This window comes from Aspergillus brasiliensis, assembly GCF_001889945.1.
Source record: "Aspergillus brasiliensis CBS 101740 unplaced genomic scaffold ASPBRscaffold_4, whole genome shotgun sequence".
Classification (NCBI taxonomy): domain Eukaryota; kingdom Fungi; phylum Ascomycota; class Eurotiomycetes; order Eurotiales; family Aspergillaceae; genus Aspergillus; species Aspergillus brasiliensis.
This window is the reverse complement of record NW_027137445.1, coordinates 2504609-2524655: the sequence shown is the minus strand read 5'-3', so window position 1 is coordinate 2524655 and position 20047 is coordinate 2504609. Positions and strand designations below refer to the sequence as shown.

The 20047-nt window shown below is 48.9% G+C and overlaps 4 protein-coding genes across 4 annotated transcripts; 2 read left to right on the top strand and 2 right to left on the bottom strand.

Annotated features, from left to right (window-relative positions):
• Positions 1–3289: 3289 nt before the first annotated feature.
• On the top strand, positions 3290–5413 carry ASPBRDRAFT_54007 (uncharacterized protein; the record flags this gene model as incomplete). Its single annotated transcript, XM_067627155.1, has 1 exon — positions 3290–5413. The coding sequence occupies one exon, from the start codon at positions 3290–3292 to the stop codon at positions 5411–5413; it is 2124 nt and encodes a 707-aa protein (XP_067481187.1).
• Positions 5414–6546: 1133 nt separating this feature from the next.
• ASPBRDRAFT_194835 (uncharacterized protein) lies at positions 6547–8495 on the bottom strand (the record flags this gene model as incomplete). Its single annotated transcript, XM_067620797.1, has 2 exons — positions 6547–8045; positions 8150–8495. The coding sequence occupies 2 exons, from the start codon at positions 8493–8495 to the stop codon at positions 6547–6549; spliced, it is 1845 nt and encodes a 614-aa protein (XP_067481186.1).
• Positions 8496–10289: 1794 nt separating this feature from the next.
• Positions 10290–10479, top strand: ASPBRDRAFT_41705 (uncharacterized protein; the record flags this gene model as incomplete). Its single annotated transcript, XM_067624630.1, has 1 exon — positions 10290–10479. A coding segment is annotated over exon 1 (154 nt), but the record flags the coding sequence as incomplete, so codon positions are not given.
• A 1851-nt stretch (positions 10480–12330) lies between these two features.
• Positions 12331–13592, bottom strand: ASPBRDRAFT_523488 (C2H2-type zinc finger protein). Its single transcript, XM_067626887.1, has 2 exons — positions 13474–13592; positions 12331–13282 (listed from the first exon to the last, which is right to left on the bottom strand). The coding sequence occupies exon 2, from the start codon at positions 13254–13256 to the stop codon at positions 12411–12413; it is 846 nt and encodes a 281-aa protein (XP_067481184.1). The 5' UTR covers positions 13257–13282; positions 13474–13592; the 3' UTR covers positions 12331–12410.
• Between the last annotated feature and the right edge of the window lie 6455 nt (positions 13593–20047).

Here is a 20047-nt window from a genome sequence, read left to right as displayed (position 1 = left end):
TCCGATCGCAGTCTTTTTCTCTCTCACAGTGTGTCTTTCTGTCTCCCCTCCTCTCCCCCTCTCTAAAATCTATATAATATTTCGGGTTCATTTGTCTCTCTCTCTCTCTAATATATAATCAATTTTCGGGCTCATTTGTTTCTCTCACCTAATATTGTACCTAAATTGCCAATATGAATCATTTACTGCTGGGAAGTGATTAGCAAGCACTATGGAGCTATGAGCATGAGGGAGCCGAACCAGGGATAGACTGTATGTGTAATAATGAATAACTCAGGGAGCATCCTAAGAAGTTACAATGATGATATACACTTTAGTAGGTTAGTAGTTACTCTTAATTCGTCGATTTCAACGCGGTGGCAACTACTGTATTCCTACCTCTGTGCCCCTTCGCCCTCCAATGTGTCAATCTCAATTAGCAGTACTGAGCCAGATACCCTAAATCACTTGCCATAAATAGTAGTATCCTGATTGAGGTACTTTGATTGATTGTGATGGCAAAAGAGCGAGCCCTGTCTGATTGTTCTCATCTCTTATCGGGATAATCATCAGTCCTTAACTGGTTAACTAACTAGTTAACGTAGTTCACGGCTGGAGCGGCCACCCGCCCGGCTCGGCCACCCATGTATACCCATACAAAAGGTATCTTTTTAGATTGAGATATCTCAGTCATTGGTATAGTTATTAATTTACAATCTAGTATACAGATAGATTAGATAATAAAATATTTATTAGAATCTTTATAGAATTTTCTAGTCTCTATTTTCTTCATTATAGTACTATAAAACTTCATGCTCAATATTTCTCATTATAATTGCGGGTTTAAAATTTTAAAAAATACTAATAATATTATTTACTATATATATAAGACTTGTACTTTATATCAGCTTCTACAGTTATTGAGTGGTTGAGATACCTTAGTCTGAAAAAGATGTCTTTTGTATGAGTATACATGGGTGGCCGAGCCGGGTGGGTGGCCGCTCCAGCCGTGAACTACGTTAACTAGTTAGTTATTGATGGGGATTACGTCAGTCCGGACTTCGTCTGAAGTGCCTGAGGTTCCTCCGGCTAGTGCACCAATCAGCGATGTTGTGCCTCTTCAGTGGGGCCGATGAAACGGCCGCGAGTCAGTGGAATTTGTGGGATCCATCATGGTTCGATATGCAGTACTACTACTCCGGTGATCTATCTCTCTAAACTCTAGACTCTAGAGGTTTTGGCCTATAAATAGATGGGACTGAAGATGTATGAGAGATGTTCGGCAAGGAGAAGAAATGGGAGATATCTCCCTCGTTGCTAATGCTACAGTTGGTGTTATTTTATTAGTAGTAGTAGTAGTATCTGTGTGTGTACGTACCTGCGTCCAATGCCGGTCGGGTGTGCCTGACTAGTCCTGCCAGAACCAATTATCGGGCAGTTGATCCCGGTCGGCGCACGAGGGGAAGGGAGGATCAGGCAGATTTCGGTTAATGCATCATCATAATAATCACCATTATCATCATCATAGTATTTTCGGACCTCCCTGGGGATTTCTTCATGATAAGTGGGTGGAATTTGATTCCATTTCCATCCACAGGGGTGGTTCTGACTGCCTGACCTAGTATATTCTTTCCCTTTCTTCTCCCCTGGTTACCATCTATCTATCTATGTCCCCCAAGGATGATGACGGGGCGTCAGCACCAATATTATGGTGGAGACTTGCCGTTAATTGCTTTTCTCCTTTTGCACGTTCAATTGACAATGTTTATTATCACTTCCGAGCAAGGCAGCATCATTTTTCCGCCCGATACGATCGTGAGGGTTCGGGAACTTTTTTCTTCCTCCCAAATCATCCTCATCATTATCCAGTCAGCCTTGGGGTAACATGGATGCAAGACCCAAGGGTCCATATTCTCACGATAGGATGACATTGGGGGCCGCAAGGAAGGGGTCACTTGCTGCAATCTGCATGACCTAATTTAGTAACCCAGTAAAACAATTGTTTATGATGATGAATGTTGGCACGTTCTGACGCCTGCAGTGACAAGGGTGGTTGGGGGGGAAAGTTGTTGCGACCAGCCTTGCAGCTTCATGCAGGTACATTCCCTTTCTAGTTATCTCCTCCTCTCCTCGGTCGCGAGACTCATGTCAAACAGATGATGGTTTCATGTAGGACTTGAGAGTAAGTGCGCGCAGAACAGTACTTAGTAGACAGCTATGATAGACAGTTAATGACTCAATGGAAGAAGAATTACTTTCAATTCCATTCAATGGTCGTCAGCACAGATACTGTACTAACTATGAACTAAGAAGTGGTCGCTCCTTCCCAATTCTTCCCATCGCCGCCTCCTCCTTTTTTCGCTCCTTCCATTCTGACTCTCTCACTCACTTCAACTTCACTCCCCTTTCCTTTCTTTTCTCCTCCTCCTTCTTTCTTCTCTCTCTCATCATCCTCCAGAACGTGCTGTGCACTTGTGCTTTCTCTACGTCTTCGTTTCACGCTCTTTCTGTTTTTGTTGTATCCTTTCCCCCCCTGTTCTCCTCGGTTCACTGACTCCTCTCCACCAAGGAAAAAAAGGGTGAGTTTCTCGGCAGCCCTTCCTAGTGCTGGTCTAAGCTGCCCGCCGGCGTTTCACCCTCCACCCCCCATCCAATCCCTCTCGCCCTCTCCTGATGCCCTCGACTCGTCCCTCCTTCTCCCATCCCCATCCCCTCCGTCCGCTGGTCTTTCGCTTCCTTCTCTGCCTGACTCGGTCTGGCATTTGGTCTCCTTCCTCGCCGTCTTGCCGTCGCGCTTTCCTTTCTTTCCTTTCCACGTTTGCTGCCGATTTGATATCGTGCACTCCGTCCATCGTTTTCTCTTCGCGGAAACCCCCCCTCACGCCTAACCTCTCCAATTGACACACTCATTGCCAGGTCGTCGTTCGTTTTTTCGCCACGTACAGTTACTCCTATTTGCTAAGCAGGTCGATCTTTTGCGGTTTCCATATCTATCATCACCCCTCCGTGCTCTACCGGGACAAGTCAATCCTTCAGATATCGCTCTCACTCGCTCGCTCTCGAGTTATTTCGTTGCCCCAATCACAGCTCCGACCTGCGATCATTGCCTCCCCCGGTGCCTCTCTGCACCCAAGAATACGATCCTCTACCGTGTCGATCATGCGATAGTGCTCCGGCAGTCATTCTTCCACCCCTTCTCCGTCCTAACGCCTACGTGCTGAACCTCGGACGGCTGGTTGTTTCCTGATCGTCTTCGGCTGGTACATTCGAAGATCTTTTCCTTTTCTCTCTCTTCTCCGACACATTCGACATGCTTGTTCCGAAACCTCTCGTGAATCTGGAGGGTCACTGCTCGGCTGTATACAACAACACTCTTTACACCTACTCCGCCAATGGCTTCATATCGATACCCCTCGAGCGCAATGGAACGTGGATCCCATTGACCATGGGCGAGGCCGTCTCGGACGCAGCGTGTGTGGTAGGTGGCACCGACGGTGATGAGACCAAGCAATCCCTCTATGTCATTGGCGGATCCGGGTCATCGAGTCAACCCGGCCTGCAGCGATACTCGTTCCAAGATAAGGCGTGGACCACCATCAAACCCCCGCAATCCGTCATGGGGAACCGTACTCACCACAAGGCCGTCTACCTGTCGAATTCATCCTCCATTCTGGTCTATGGTGGTCACCAGACCGACGAAGCTGTTGCGTCCTCCGATACATACGTCTTGAGCACCGTATCGCCATATTCCATTGCGGCCCATAATGCGACAGAAGCGTCACCGGCCGTCAACCCGGTTCTGTTGCCATGGAACGATCGCGAGGCGGCGTTGGTTGGCGGTGATACAACCCCAAAGAAAGTGCACATATTCAACCCGACTGCGGGTTGGTATGGCTCCAACGTGACTCTGTCCCAGTCGCTGTCCAGTGGCGTGCAGTGCGCAATGCTCGAAGGATCCGACGGAAGCAAGGTGCTGGAGGAGTTCGACATGGACGTTGCGCCCAACACGGTCTCGAGCGTGGTGTTGGTGAATTCATCCGGGAAGGAGCAGAACTCTGCTACCGCCATCAGCTCCTCCTCGTCACGCAAACGGAAGAGGGAGATTACCCTCAGCAGTTACCCAACATATGACAGTAGCCTAGCGCAGTCGACAACACGGCAGAACTACTCCTTAGCTCAGGGAGAGGATGGTTTAGTAGTGATCTCTAGTGGCAGTGGTACGGACTCCTTGGCCATCTTCAACCAAACCTCCAACAGCTGGGTCAACGCTACGAAATTGTTTTACGGTGACGAGAGCCGGCAGCAGATTCTCGGGTCATCTACAACGACGGCATCTACCTCCACAGCAACGACGACCTCTAGCGCATCTTCCAGCGCCGGCGCCGGCGGCTCGTCCAGTAGCGATGTCGGCACCATAGTCGGCGCCACCCTGGGAGCAATTCTGGGTGTCGCGGCCATCCTGGTCATCATTCTCTTGTTGATCAAGCGTAAGAAGCAGAATATGAAGAAAGCTCGAGGCCAAGGCGATAAAGATCGCCTCAGTTTCCAGGACCAGGGTGTGGAACCATTGGCCCAGTCAGCGTACCCCATGGCCAAGAGCCCAGTACCGCTCGCAGCTTCCTCGGTAGACTCGCTTGCAATCTTCTCGGGCAAGGTGGGTGACGAGAAGACCCCGAGGCCGGCTGGTGCCCGACCAACCTTCGCACAGAACTCGACTCCGCTGAAGTCGAGTCCTCTGACGACCATTCACTCCACCGGAGAAGCCTCATCACCCAGTGTATATTCGAGTGCTGCCCTGGACAAAGAGATTGAGGCCCAGAACTCCACCTCGGGGAGTCGACCAGGTGACCGGAGGACCAACGAAGGGTGGAGTCGCTACTTCCAGGACAACAGTGCAACAAGCTTGGTTGGAATGCAATCCCAGTCTCTCCAGCCCCCGACAGGCGCGCCTGCCAAGCCGCAGCCGAAAGGCGCTGCATGGCAGATGAAGACTCTCACACCCTTGGACTTCGGTTTCTTGGATGAGCCAAAGCCTCTAGGCCAGGTCATAAGCGGTAGCCCCACAACAGAGCATGCCTCGTCTATCATCTCCTCCGAGGGTCGCCCTGTTGCAATCCAAGAGAGTCAGTCCGCTCGTATCTCCAGCGCTTCGTCGATGAGTGCCGAGCTGGAGGGTGACGGGCCCTGGCCACAACGCAGCTGGGCGGACCGGCCTCCCAGTAGTACCTACAGCAGAAGCTTCTACAACCCCAGCACGCATGTGCCTTCAATAGCAGTGCCATCCGAAAGTGACTACCGAACCCTCGACCCATCTCGCACCAACACACGCGGTTCAAGCGTTCTGATACCTGAAGAAGTGGAACCGATGCCGCCACGCCATCCTACCAACGTCAACTCGGACATGAGTTGGCTAAATTTGAATGCCGATCGATGAGCGCCCCTCTAGCATTTTCTAGACCGACTTACATGGCTATCACTCTTCAAAACGTCGCCTCTGGACCCTTTCACAATCCTTCACCCTCATTGATCCATGCACCTTCGCCCTCGGCTCTGACCTGATTCCTTCTTTGCATTAGCCTGGCTCCTCCTCCATGGTACCTCTCAGAGGATGATGCATTTTGTAAAAGTTTCGTTCCCTTCACCTCGTTGGAATGTACAGCTAGCTGCGCTTGCCCGTTTCCTTTCTCCATTGTTCCCACGTGTTCTCTGCCAGGTTCCTCCCTGTCTAATGGGTGCTCGCACCCCTGCTTGACCGCTTCGCTCATCAACGTAATTGTTGCATCTATTTTGCTTCCATCCCGCTGGCAAAAGCATCGAGCGTTCCGTTCTCTCTTCCTTGCTGCGCCTGTCCGTCTGTTCTTGTTCGTGCTTGGACACATGCCTTTCTCCTACTCGTCTTCCCTCGTCATCTTGCATGTAGTAGTACTACTATCTTGTCTTGGCTCTGCGCTTTGCTTGCTCGATTGATTGATCAATGATCTGAAGTTCTGGTTGTTCTGTTGACTGATTCCTGCCCATCTATTTAGCAGGTGTGTCTGCTTTTGTTGAGATATCATACCCGGTGTTGTGTTGTCTTGTCTTCTTTTGACCCATGTGTGTGAGTGTGCGTGTCTTGTAAATATTTTGTCTGTTGCTGTGCCAAGGGGACGGTCTATACTAGCTCCCCCATTGAGAGTTCTATGTGCATGCCTGCATGCCGTGAATGGATTATGCCGTTCATTTTTACTGTCCGCTTAGTAAGAAAACAGTGTATGCCTAACATGCCCTGGAATCGGAACTATGCTGCCATATTATTTGTAAACTACTGTAAATCATCGGAAAGCTTGAGGATACCGAAAGAGATATGATATGAGTAAATGGATTAACAAAGCAACAAAGATAAGCAGGCTGTGTACGTATACAACATCAGTAGTCAACTGGCGAAAGTCAAGAACAATCAAGATGCGTTATCAACTGGCATAGGAATAACCGCAAATTATCGCAGTAGAAGGGAAAGGTCGTCAATCATCAATCATTATCATAGCACATGTCTGTAATTCAAAATCGCTCGTTTTCTCTTCTTTCATTCTAAGCATATGGTGCGACAGGCGTTCTGGACGATCGGCCCACAGACCGAGATCGAATATCTGATGTTGACCCATACTCCGATGGATGATGCTCTTCAATCTCGTCAGGGTATATGGTCCGTGGCGGTCGAGTCCCCGGTCCTTGGCTCTGAGCACGGCGGTGTCGGCGCTCTCGTCGTTCGTTGCAGCTTCTCGCAAAATCATGCCGCTCGCGGCGGGCTTCCTCCACATGTTTCCATTCTCCCACTGCACCTTTGATTCCCAGGGCGGCCAGGCCGACGCTGGCTACATCGCCGAGCTGACCCTTGAGCCGAAGACGACGGGCTTCCTCCGGTGAGAGCTCACCCTCACGAACCAATTCCGCTCGTTTTTTGTGTTTTTCCATACTTTCGTGCAGACTATGTGCGGCGTGGATGGTGGCCACCGCGGCCAGACCGGTTTTCACTAGGGTTTTCCGGGTAAGTTTTTTCCGTTGGTGTTCTTCATCGGTACTGCTTCCCAGGTCAGAATCAGACTCTTCGGGTTGACCATCTCCATGGGGGTTGTTGACACGACCATGACCAGCTTCGCCGATTCCTTTGGATGTGGTGCGCGTGGAAGGTCGTGCCGAGGTGGTGACAGTGGATAAAGGTCGACTCACATCTCTAGAGTGCCTGGAGCGCCGTGGGCTGCGATGGCGTCGAGGCTCGTCCTCACTCGAGGGCTCGTCGTCCGAATAGACATCGCGACGAGACGAGTGGCCGCCATGAGCTCTTTTGTCACGGCTGTCCTTGTGGCCTAGGCCTAGAGCTTCCATTCCTTGGTTGATATAGTCGGTCACGCTCTTGCTCCGCTTGCGGGGACGACGGTCGTCGTAGCTATCTCGAGAGCTGGACCGGCCCCGGCTCCGACTCCGAGGGCGAGACTTGGATCGGAAACGATCGTAGGCCTCCTTCCCTGCGGCAGCCAGGGCCCCTGTGGCAACCAGATTCTTCAGTCCGCCCTGGCTTTGAGAGCGACCCCGACCACGGGACCTCGACCGGGATCTTGAACCGTTGATGAAATGGTTGGCAGCCAGACCCGCCAGGGTTGATTCGACGACGTGGCGCTTAGAGTGTCTGTTGGGGTCTCGGTCCACAAGTCCATCGGTACCGCCGGCCGTGATCGCAGCTGTAAGGATGCGCTTGCCCTTTTCACCGGTCCACTCGCCAGGATCCTTGCGGACACGGAATGCCTCTATGGCACCCGCAGCCAGGGCTGCTCGAACAGCCTGGGCGATGCGCTGCTCACTCTTCTCCCGTCGGTGGCGGCTTTTGTCCCGGGTGGGTGAGGGCGAGTAGGAGTAAGACCTACGATCCCGGGTATGCGAGCGACCACGATCACGTTCGCGATGATGGGATCCAGATGAAGCGAGTGACCCCAGACCTAGCGCACCCAAGGCCTGTTCCGAGATGGACTTACGACGTCGTCTGGGAGGAGAGCGACTATCGGATGGAGAACGGGAGTATCTAGGGCGATCACCTACGAGTGTATGTCAGAATGCGATTTAGATATTGGCAACATTGTTTTCTTTGATTGGCGTGATGGATGTGTCGGAACATTGCCTGAGACATGGGGAAACATACGTCGGTCATCATGTCGCCTTGAACGGCGGTGGGATCGACGGTGGTAGTCCGGGTCATCGTAATGGGAATCCCGATAGCCCATGGAGTGGGATCTGCGCACCCCCTCCGAGAGGGTGGAGACACGGGACGGTCTGGCCTGAGGGGGGATGCCGTAACCGTATTCGTAGCCATAATCTCCCGGCGGATAGTCGCGCGGAGGGGCATCGAAGGAATCGACGCTGCCATCACGACGACGGACGACATCCATTTGGTGACGAGTGGTGCCGTGAGGAGGGGCAGCATAATAGTAGTCAGGATTGTAGCCGCCGGGGGGCCGGGCGTACTGACGGCTTTCGTAGTGGGTCATTGTCCGTGGGTTTGAGGACTGTTGGGGGAGCGAAGATCTAGATGGATATGTTCATTAGATAGATGAAGGAAGTGGTCTCATGAAAAGAAGGAATTGATGAAAGCTGATGGGGATGGATGGATGGATGGAAGGAAGGAATGGAGTAGATAGAAGAAGATGAGATGAGAAGAGAAGGGAAGAAAGAGATGAAGCGAGGTGGAAAGGGAAGAAGAAGTAAAAATGGCAGTGGCGACTGAAAGAAAGAGACAGCGGGGCCAGCGCCCGTGACGTAGGGGCAAATTCACCCGCTTAAGGCAGGTACGAGACAGGCAGATGGATACTACAGATAGTAGTCGTGCAGCCTCACCTTTGCAATTCATTGGTGACCAGAGAGTCCCGCCGATGTTTCGGGGCACCCGCACACTGAAACCCGTTTTGTCAGACCAGCAGTCCATTCCCTCCAGCAATGATGACATCTGCAGTAACTAGATAGTTAGTTGGTGAATGTGGATGGCTAACTAATGTCCTACCTCGCACAAACCTGTCACAACACATACATGCTACTACTATGTATACTATCCAAGGGTCCAAACAAAACAACCACCGCATCGCTGACTGACATCATCATCATCTTCATCCCGCACCCTCGCTGACTCAGCTCCTTGGTCACCAACTGGCCTCTGCACACGTACTTGTAATAAAAGTCACTGATATACTGAACTGTCGAAAAAAGAAAAAAGTGCTGATCCTTGTGGCCATCGTCATCTACAGTGGCTCTGAAATTCAGGGACATTAGCTATACCCCACAGATTGATTATGGCTGGGAGCTTCCAAACCATGGAAATCTAACCCGTGGAAATCAATTAAGGTTCAGACCCTCTTCTTGGATAAGTATCTAACGGTATGCAGAGGTACTCTCACGTTCATAACCTGCGCCTGAGTTTTTCCTTTCTAAACCTATTGTAGATCATAATGATGTGTATTATTATAACCATTATGTCTCCTAATGAAAGAGGCCTTATTCCTCTTGAACTAACTGGATATAGAACCATGATGGTCGTGATCAAAAGGCAATTGATTACATAAGTTGGCCCACACCTGAAAAAAGATGATTACTCTCATACAAGGTGATCATTAGAATGATCGAGGGACCAATTCAATCTATTTCAGTCCAAAAAAAAAGCCCAGGAACAATAACAAGGCTGAAAATAATGATCATCTGACACGATCATCATCCCGTGACCGGGGCGTTGATAACTTACCCCAACCCGTATGCATTTTCGCATTGATAGTTACAGACAATCGAATCTCACAATACAGATCTCATGTTCACCAAAAGATGGATTGCATGTGTTATGGCATCTCTAGAAGATTCCACACGTCTATGGCAGTCACCGAAGCTGATAATCCGCTGAAGCGCCATAATATTGTTGAGGAGTACCTCGCATTGGAAAGGAAGAAATCAAGCGTAATAAGATAATCAATATCTTTTTTGGTAACTGTTAAACCTTATACTAATACAGATGCAGGCAGCAGTGACTCAGGAAAATTGACCATAATAACCCAAATGCGCACATCTTTCACTCTGATGGCATTGGCAAGGATGAGCGTCTTCAGGCACGGACTATTATACTGAGAAGTCTAACTACTACCTTTCAGTATTTGCTAGAGACCATAGCGAGAGATAACGTTGCTTTTGATACGAAGCCTGTAAAGGTAAACCATAACTATGAAACCCTGACAGTAATAATCCCTGGCCGTATTAAGACGTCTACTCATCTGCGAACTAATTGCCGGATTAGAGCTACATAGCCTCTCCCATGCATCGTCACGAGATACCAGCTACTATCTACCAGGCTATGAAAGATCTTCTCAACACTCAGGACCTTCTGCAGACAAAGCTCACAAGGGCGATGCTGACAGAACTGTCTGAAACCTTCTTCTCCAATGCAGGGCCAACGTCATGGACAGTGATATAATTAAATGGGTCATGAAATGAAAAAAGAAAATGGATACACTCACTTGAACAAGCCCACTATGTAATATCTGTGGCTGCACTTCCTATTTACGATGAAACTTGATTGAAGATCTAGGCTCTGTGTGTCTACTAGTACTACATATATATGCTATCTCATAATGCCACTTACTTACTGATGATCCCCTCTATAACAGTACCCGCGGAGAGATGCTATGATTCGACACAGCCATCAACAGATCATGGTCCTGACACAAGCCTGTTATCCTCTTCCTAGATAAAATCAATGTCTTCGAGAGAAAGCTTGCTCGTGTCACCTCTTTCCACACACCTCTCGGAATCTGATGATTCGGATATAGAGATAGATTTACACGCTGCTGTGAGTTTCTTCGATCAGCAGTACCGGAGACTTAACAGAACGCCGGGTCGTCGGATTTATACGAAGTATTTTAACTGCGACTGATACAATATCAAGACAGGTGACGGAAGTCCATTCATTCATGGTCTCATATTGTGAAAGGGCATCGGCAACCAGGGTGGTTGTTTGCATTAAGAGTGCGTATGTTAGAAGTTCAGTGACCTTCTTACCGAATGGACAGAAGAAAATTGTGTCAGGTTCCTATGATCACACCATTAAGCTCTCTCGAATATCTAGACTGGTCATTTCCTTATTATTACTATTGGTTTAGGCTTCTACTTACCTTCAGTTGGTGCCGAATAGCACATCCAACCGAAGCACACGAGTTGACTATAACCATAGTAGATGACGTAAAGCGATATACAAGGGACTCTTTGATACACTCAGTTGTTTTTGTAGCAGATGACACTAGCGGGTAGATACTGTTCAGTAGGCAGTAAATCTCTTGATGACTCTTTCCCTGGAGTATAGCACAAATCCGACCAAAGGATCAAAGACATGGAACTTGAGCATACTATGTATGTAGTATGGCAACTCCGGGCTAATTCCGCGCGCGAGCCGTGGTTCGGCAACTATCTCGACAAATTTAGATATCTAGATATCGATCATCTGTCTATATGACATATTTTGAGAGCTTATGGGTATATTGCTCCTATGCTTGATGTTGGAGATTGTGGGGTGGATGATTATAGGGTATTCTATTCTAATATTTATGCATACTCTGGTCCCTGGTAATGGGCCCCTCTTCAACAACGGGGCGATACTTATTATTCATATCGTTCGAAAAGGATTGACACAGAAAGTCTACAAGATCATCATAGTGGAATACGAGTAGTTGAAGAGTTCTCATCTTGATCATATTGATCTGGGATTATCCCAAGGACAGGCAAGAATGCCTACTTATTCCATCCCATCCACTCTCAGACTAGCTTCTATTGTACATTACAGAAATTCAAGTTCGGCCGTCGCTCCCAAAATAATAGGGTCAGTAACAAAAGGTATTCGTGGCATAGAAATTCAAAACACATCACACAGACCGACCAAGCCCACATACACGCTGACAAGACATTCAAATAAAATGCAATAAACAACAAACCAAATGCAATGGGGGGAATCCAGTCCAGCTATGGGACAAAATCAACACGAAAAGCAGAATGCAGACCCAAAGGTGGAAAACAAAACAAACAAGAAAGAAAGGAACAATACCCTTCCGAGAAGCCGGTTACAGCTTTCGCTGCCCGGTTCCCACTACGGTGGGAACCGTCCTATGCCGCATCTGACCGTCAGTTTTCAGACAGCAGAATGAAGAGAAAAGCAGTGACACCAAAAGAGTGCCGCTCAGCAGCCACTCTTGCGCCGGTTGGGGGGCGCCTGTTTTTTTGAGTTCCGTTATAACGCCGTTGCTCCGATGGGACACGCCTTGTCCCGCCATGGGAAAAGATGAAGAGTAGAAAATAAAGGATGTCCAGAGAATGGAAATAGGTAAACATCATCCCGTGGTATTCTTTTGTGTTCATGCTCCGTTCACGTCTTGGCTCACTCGTCATACTCGTGAGGACATCGGTTCATATGCCCGGCTCGTGGAAATCGGGTTCAGCGTCGACGCACTGTCGTACGAGGGCCCGTCCATCTGCGTCCCGCTGATGGAGCGCTGGTGGTCATACACCGATGTGTTGCTCCTCCGGGTCGACCAGCTACTACCGCCATCGCTGTCCCGATCAGTCGTCATGGCCGTAGGCATATCCTCGGAGTGGGTGCGATGCGTGCGAATGTGCTGCTTCATGTTGTCTTTCCGAGTGAATGCCTTGTTGCAGATGGGGCAGTGAACGCTCTTCTCCCCGGTGTGCTTCTTCCCATGGCGGGCGGCATGACCGGATGTCGTAAAGGTCGCAGAGCAGCCGTGGCTGGCAGCAAAGGGGCAAGGGTACTTGTTCTTCCGGACTCCGGATTTGGCAGCCATAGACTCCTTGGTACTGCCGACAGAAGGCTGGGGCGATGGAGGCTCCGTAACAGAGCTGCCGCTGATACGCTTTTCAGACAGAGGACGGTACGCATTCGGATCCTGACGGCCAAGGTGGTAGTGGGATCGAGCGCTGGTGCTGCTCATGTAGTCGTAGGAGCAGTCTGAGGAGCCGGGAGAAGTGGGCTGCACGGGTTCGGGCACGCTGTCGAATGGAAGCCGTGCCAAGCCAGGCGATACTGACGGAGAATTCACATAGGCATGATGGTAGCGAAACTCTGGAGTCGGGATCGACTGTTGAGGTGCGTAGTGGTAAGGATAGGGCGATGTGGCTTGATTTCTAGATAGCCCGGGGGCGGAGCGGACTGTGAAGGCCGGGTTGTCGTCGTTGTTCAAGATCGACACAAAACTTGCTTTGCAGCTCGCCATCTTGACACTGAGATGATGCTAATCTGCTGGGAGGCTGGTTAGTCTTGATTGCGGTTGCTACGTTTCGTTATCTCTGCTGCGCAGCCCTTCCCCTCACTGAGGCGGAATGAGAAACCAGACGAGCGAACGCAAGCATCTGCAGCCCCATCGACCAGGCGGAACAGTAGGGAGAAAAAGGAGCACGCAGAAAAGAAAGAGAGGCGATTAAAGTACTTACTGAGGATCTTCGAGAATGTTTGCCTGTTCACTTTCGTGTAACACGCCGCTGGACCTGGGAAGCGGCTTCCGGGTAGACGGGATTTGACAAGGGCACGATAGACAACTCCAGAAGTCACCAGTCTGACTTTCCCTGCAAGATGAAGGGAAGTAGTTCAACAAATTACCCTCGCCGATCTGATGAAGAAGATCCGAGGAACCGACTCTCAACCCACTGAGAGGCCGTCGAAGTGGGACCCGCAGACGATGGGGATCAAGCGAATCAAATGACAATTGCAAACTGGCCCAGTGATATTGCAGGGACCAGCAAAAGCAAGCAACTTTTCTTTCTTCCTTTTTTCTTCGTCTTTCGATGCTTGGCTGGGGAATCAGAGACGATTGTTACGAACAGAAATCGTGGCCAGTGGTATAGAGTCGGAAGATGATGCGACGTAATATTAGAGCCAATCACCCCGCAATTCCAGTGAAGAAGAACGACGTTGAGTAATGGTTGGAAGAGGATGGTGGATGAGAGAAAGAGAGGTCGACTGGGTGGATGGGATGATCGGGGAGGAGAATAGTAGATAAGTAAATAGATAATAGATAGATAGGGTAGATCGGGGATCGGAGGAGAGCAGTGCAAGTATGACAGCAGGGACCCGAACGACAGACCAAGCTTTTGAGGCTAGAAGCGAGGGAGGGGGGGGAAGGAAGGAAGAAAAAGGAATGGAAGGAATCGGATCAGATGGCAAATGGGAAGCACGGGAAGAAGATTAGACTGTAAGAAAAAGGAGGGAATTGGAAGAGTAAAAAAAGGGCAGTCGAATGGGAAGGGCCAAGCAGGAATATTAAAAAAAAGCGACAGGAGAGGCAAAGGTGACGAACAAGCCCAAGCCCGTACGTTGCCAGTCCCGGCGGACTAAGAAAGAAGCATCTTGAAACCCGTCCAGGGTCCCTCCCGAAGCTCTGGCCATCTGGAAAGTCAGTTGAGTTAGTTCGCTAGTGGGTAAGTTCACCGTGGACTGGGAGGGCGAGTCCACGACGCTAGTTCGCCGAAGTGGAGCTGAAAATAGGCATCATCATTCATGGTATTATTGTGTAGTCTAGTAGTATTATCAGGTTCGTTCGTGGGCCACAAACAATCGACTAAAAGGCTGCCAGCGCGAGGGCTTCACATTGGCCGGAAGGAACCACAGGGTCTATGCCAATAACATCTAGTTATCTTTGATTACTACTGAGTTAGACTACTAAATACTTACACTTACTACTAGTTATCTCCGTGGTAATTCTTCATCCATCACTACTGTAGATAATAATCCCCCTCAGATACACACATCTTCTACGCCAGTGTTAAATTCTTTCCCACCGCATTCCACTTCCTCATCTTCCATGGCTTCTGTCATCGCCACAAATAAGAAGAAAAAAAATATCTTCATCCGAGAAGATCAGATCAGACCAGGAGTTAAGCCGAAGTACATCCTTCATTCGGCACTAGTGTCCTTCTGCCCTTAGTCAGGCTGGACCCCCCGTACCAAAGGTTCCTCAGGCTCGCTCGGCCGTCTCTCTGAAGCAGAACCACGAGTAGCCACGCGGATCAGTGGCTTCGCCCTGTCATTGTAATTTTTGAATTACCCTTTTAATTTGCATAACAATTGGGAATGACAGTTATTCTTTTTTGTTCTTCAGCAAAGAGTACCTGACGACTCCTTTCAGGGGGCCCCAATGGCCCCTCTTTGCCCTTTATTCCACCGGCCATCATTCTAACCGACTAGATCCCTGACTAGTACGTGTCCCTATCGTCAGCTGAATGGGCGGAGAGAGAAAGAAAAGGGACAGAGGAAAAAGAGGCGTTGTTGGTGGTGCATCGGGGGTTAATCAAAATCTGTTTAATTACAATATATCTTGAATTATATAACCAAAAAAGGAAACCATCCGCAAAATTGATTAAAATTACCAAAAAGCAAATAGTAGAATAAAAAAAAATGACACTACAGGGAAAAATCAAAACGATCAATATGACTAATCGGAAATAGTCTGGTCCGGTCGCGCAAAGTCCCTTAGACTTGGGGGGGTTGTTGTCCCTCCCCACCAATGAAAAAGGCCAGAACAATCCCCGACTCCGTATTATCCTTCCATTCCTGACGCTAATCACAGATGCATACATAGACTTTCCAGGGTTCCCGAACAAACAGTAAGTAGGCTGGCCTACTCGTCAACTTGCTGAAGTTCCTGCACCGGTGTTAAATTTACTCGGTAATATGACATACATGTCGTAATTTTTCTTCTTTTTTTTTCTCTTCCGGTCCAGCAGCAACAATGACATGGTTGTTTAACAAGAGAGAAAGTCAATGCGATATCGGGATTGAAACGCTGTTGACTATACATCTAAACGGTTGACGCATTATTCTTCGCAGAGCATTTTCTAAACTTAACTATCAATAGCCTAGCAACTATTCCCCGACAGGATTTTAGAAGAAAATACTACTGCCTCTCGTACCTGAACACCACACTGAACTAGGACAGAACAGATCAAGCAGCGCCGCGCGCCAGGACGCCTCGCTCGTGCGGCCATGCAAAAAACGAGGATGATCCCTTCCCGCAAGGGTAAAGTGGCCCCTGGTCGCATCCCCAGAAGAGGCTTACGGACAAGCTTTTAGCCACGGTGTGATGGAATCCATGGACGGGGGGGGCTGAACTGAACCATGATTGGACCTGTGGGAAGGGTTGTGTGTGGTTATAATCCTGACGCTAGTAGATTACGATACGGACATGGCAGATACAAGAGAGGAGAATGAGGGGGCGGCAACTCACTTTCCTTACTCTTCTTTTTATTTTTTTTTCTCTCTTTCCTCATGACCCTTCCCCTGACTGAAGATGGATCTGAACCGTTGGGAAAAGCGCTTCGCATTTAGTATACACCATGTAAGATTGGTTTCTGGAAGTGGCGGTTTGGGATACGAAGTCCCTTCTTTTTGCCCTCAGATCATACCCCGTTTCGGGTATCTTTGTCCGATTGTATCGGCCGTAACTAAGTGCATCGTGCGACTCGGGGTTGTGAACTTGTGACAACCAGGGGCTGCGTATGAGAGTGTCGGAGGTAAGCTACAGAGTAGGCATATATGGACTGTGGGGTTAAGAAGAAAGGGCCGAGGGGTCCGATTATGGTATGTTTGATCCCCTCGGTTTTGATCTCTCCTTTATGGATTATTCCATCTGATTGCTGTGCGACGCGTGTTATTTGGTCCGTCCCTTTTCTACTAGTAAGCTTCCAGCGGGCGTCTCTCTTTTCAGGAGTGGTTTAGATCCAAGAGCATCCACATTCCACCCGCCAAAACGAACTCAACCCGACGTTCTGGAAAACAGAACAGCGTAGTTAGTCCCACTCGGACCCGACCCGAAATAGCTTCGATTCCAATAGCACAGAAAAGACTAAGAGGGAGGGGCACAGTTCAACCAGTCCTCCCCGGAGCATGCCAATAATAGGAAATTAGTAGCGACAGGTACAATAAAATTATCCTTCATCACTAACGCATCGTTGTTGCAGGTGTTGTCTATGAATAGATCGGAGCAGTTACATGGATGTACAGTTGTCAGTATACGGTGTACAGTAAGCAGCATGATATCACCACTACCATCATGACTTCATATCACCCAACGAGCACAAATCCTGCTTCTGATGAAAAGGCAGAAAATCTCTCCGGAACCAGGGGGCAAATAAAGAGCAGCAAGCGGAAAACGGGGGATAAAAATTTACCAATCACGATAGAGATAGTTAGTAGAATCAATAATAACAGAACAGGCACCTAGATAGTAGTAGATACTGTCCTTCTCCCCCTCGGAACCCCTTCCCCATCTCAGGCGATCTATAACGCCAAGCGAAAGTGCAAAAGTCTTAGCTCTGTGTATCTATCTATGATCCGTCAATCAATCGTTTCCATGAATCCACCTAGTCTACAGACAAACCGCCCTTCAAGACGGAGAAGTTCCACACCCAGATCCAGCCTCTCTGCATACGTGGACACATACGCCCGCCCCCTCCGTACTCAGTTCCGATTCGTTCAGTTTCGTCTGGGTGGCCTTTTCTCAGTTTCTTTTCCCTTTTCCTTTCTGGGATTTATACTTTTACTATTGTATTGTATTTTTCTTTTCTTTCTTTCTGACCTCGCTTGGCAGTATCCTCCGGCAAGACGTTTGACCCATTCAATAAGTACGTACTGCAAAGCTTGGCGAGACCCTGATTTCATTCCATCCATCAACCCATGCTGACTGACTGATTGACTAGCTAACTGACTGACAGTACTTACTGGTTGCTCATACTGACATTTAATAAGTAAATGCACATCTACGCCGTATAATGAGCATATCCATACTCAAGTAATAACTAATATCAAACAAAACCGCATCTCTATATTCAATTTCCATCTAATCACAAAAAAGTACTAGTCTCCATCCCTCCTCGCCAGGCAGAACAGAAAAAAGTGAGGCACAGCAAGCAGTTGACCCAGTACTCCGTAACTAAGTACACCATCTACGGAGTTAGACTACATAGTGGGACCTCCGAACCGCAATTATGATCCATCAACCTACGCGTCAAGTGTCCCTGGGATAACGTCAGGCAATGAAGCAAATAACTAGCAACGACAGCAGAAAAAAGAAAAGAAAAAAGAGAACCCGATTGCAAGCGATTGACGTGCCGAGGAGAGGGGGGTGGGAAGGGGAGCGGGGACGGGGGCCCTTCTTTTTCTTTCTTCTTTCCCACCTTGCATCGTCGGTGATGATTGCTATTGGTCAGAGAGGAGGAAAGGGAAATGTTGATGCCTACAATGGGTGCTGGGAAGCTTGCGCATCCTGGACATGCCATCATGTCCTGTCTGGCTGGCTGGCTGGCTGGCTGGTCTTGTGGAGGGAGATCGGAGGTCGGGGGTAATTGTGGGCTGTTAGGGCCGGTTCGATGTACTTCCGGGTTGCAAGTGTTCCTTGCTGTTTTGTTGGTTGTGGTTACAAGATTGTTTGGTTGAGGGGGGAGGTAAGTGTATCATGTAGATGTGATATGTGGTTTTCAAGGATCATGCTATCCTGTTATGAGAGGTATTGTTTTTGTTGTTCTACTACTACTGCTCTGGCTCGGAAATGCACGCTGACAGCAGCCACAGCGGCGGCGGCTTAATTGTCCGAGATCCTGCTGGCATGTTGGAACTGGGAGGTAAAGCCAAGATCGAAGCTCAGAGCGTTAATCACAGCTCACAGCTAGCTCAACAGCAAGAATAATTTGACATGGATGACCTGCTAGCTACATGGGGATGTGGTCATTGTGCAATGATAATGCATCAGTCCGATTCTCCGTAGGTACTCCGTCTATCCGTAAACCCGTCGGAGGAGAAGGCATAAGAGAGAGAGATAAGAGTGGATTCTACTTATACGCTGCGAGATCAGCGCCACATCTTCTACGTATGATAGTACGTAGAACTTCGCAGCCAAGCCAGGCACACTACTGCACGGACTGGAGAGAAGAGGAAATGAGGCAGAGGGCGTGGCTAGACTAACGCAGCACTATACGAGTCCCTACAGGAACCCAAGACATTGGAAAATGTAGATGACAATAAAGCAACATCGAGTCAGAGAGTCCGGATTGGATATACGGGACGCCACCCTGGCTATTGGCACTCACTACTATCAACTAGTTACAGTTAGTTATCTAGGCACCGTACAGTAAGTAGGAATCAGTTGAAACGGAGATCAGGGTCGCGCGCGGCCTATCTCCGTGCTCCTACCAAGCAACCAATTAGAGACGTAAAAAACTTACGGTGTCGATACGAGGCAGATCCAATGACTCAGCTGCCGAGCCAACCGAAGAAGCCCTCAAAATCCGAATCGACGGGCAGATCATCTGGCAGATTACGGGACGCGTCTGGTTGACGACGTAGAATTGCTTTGTAAGCGGCTTCTCCACTAGCTAGATGAGGCTTGGCGAGGGTCCATATTTCAGGTGCTAGACAGACAGCTAGTCTAGAAGTTCTCTGGGTCCCGGTTGATTACTCTACACTACGCCGTTGAGGGACGAAGGGGAATACCAAGAAGCGAGCATACGTATGCAGCGGCATAATCGTGGTGGTGGCTTTGTCAGTGTACGTACGTAGTAACTATGTTACTAGACCTTAGTTAACGTTGCTTTTCAGTTAGTTGACCCCTCCTGGTAGGGTCGCTAGGGCTGAATGGAATCCCAGCTTGCATTGCATCCATCCTAAGAATGAAGAGTTGTGAAGATCTCTCTCAGCGTCGGTGCCACACTGTCTGCGCCAGCCCAGGGAACTACGCTGTCAATGCACTGGACCCTCCCCTCTTCGCTTCTTTTCCCCCTCACGAGACGTAAACCACCCACTGTGTGAAACGACTAATGTTTAGTCCTCCCTAGCAACAAGTCAACAACAAGCTATTCTTATCGATCTCATATTTCCAAGCCGAATCTGGCCTAGATGGTGAGAAGATGTCAATCCTCGGATGTCCTCCGTAAAGTAACTTTTATTTTTTCTTCAACATGGTAATTATTTAACCGCGGAGAAAACTCCACAAAAGCAAACCGAGACAATCAACCAACA

Excerpts from the sequence above, each read along its gene's own strand:
- ASPBRDRAFT_523488 (XM_067626887.1), bottom strand. The coding sequence starts at position 13,256 with ATGGCGAGCTGCAAAGCAAGTTTTGTGTCGATCTTGAACAACGACGAC.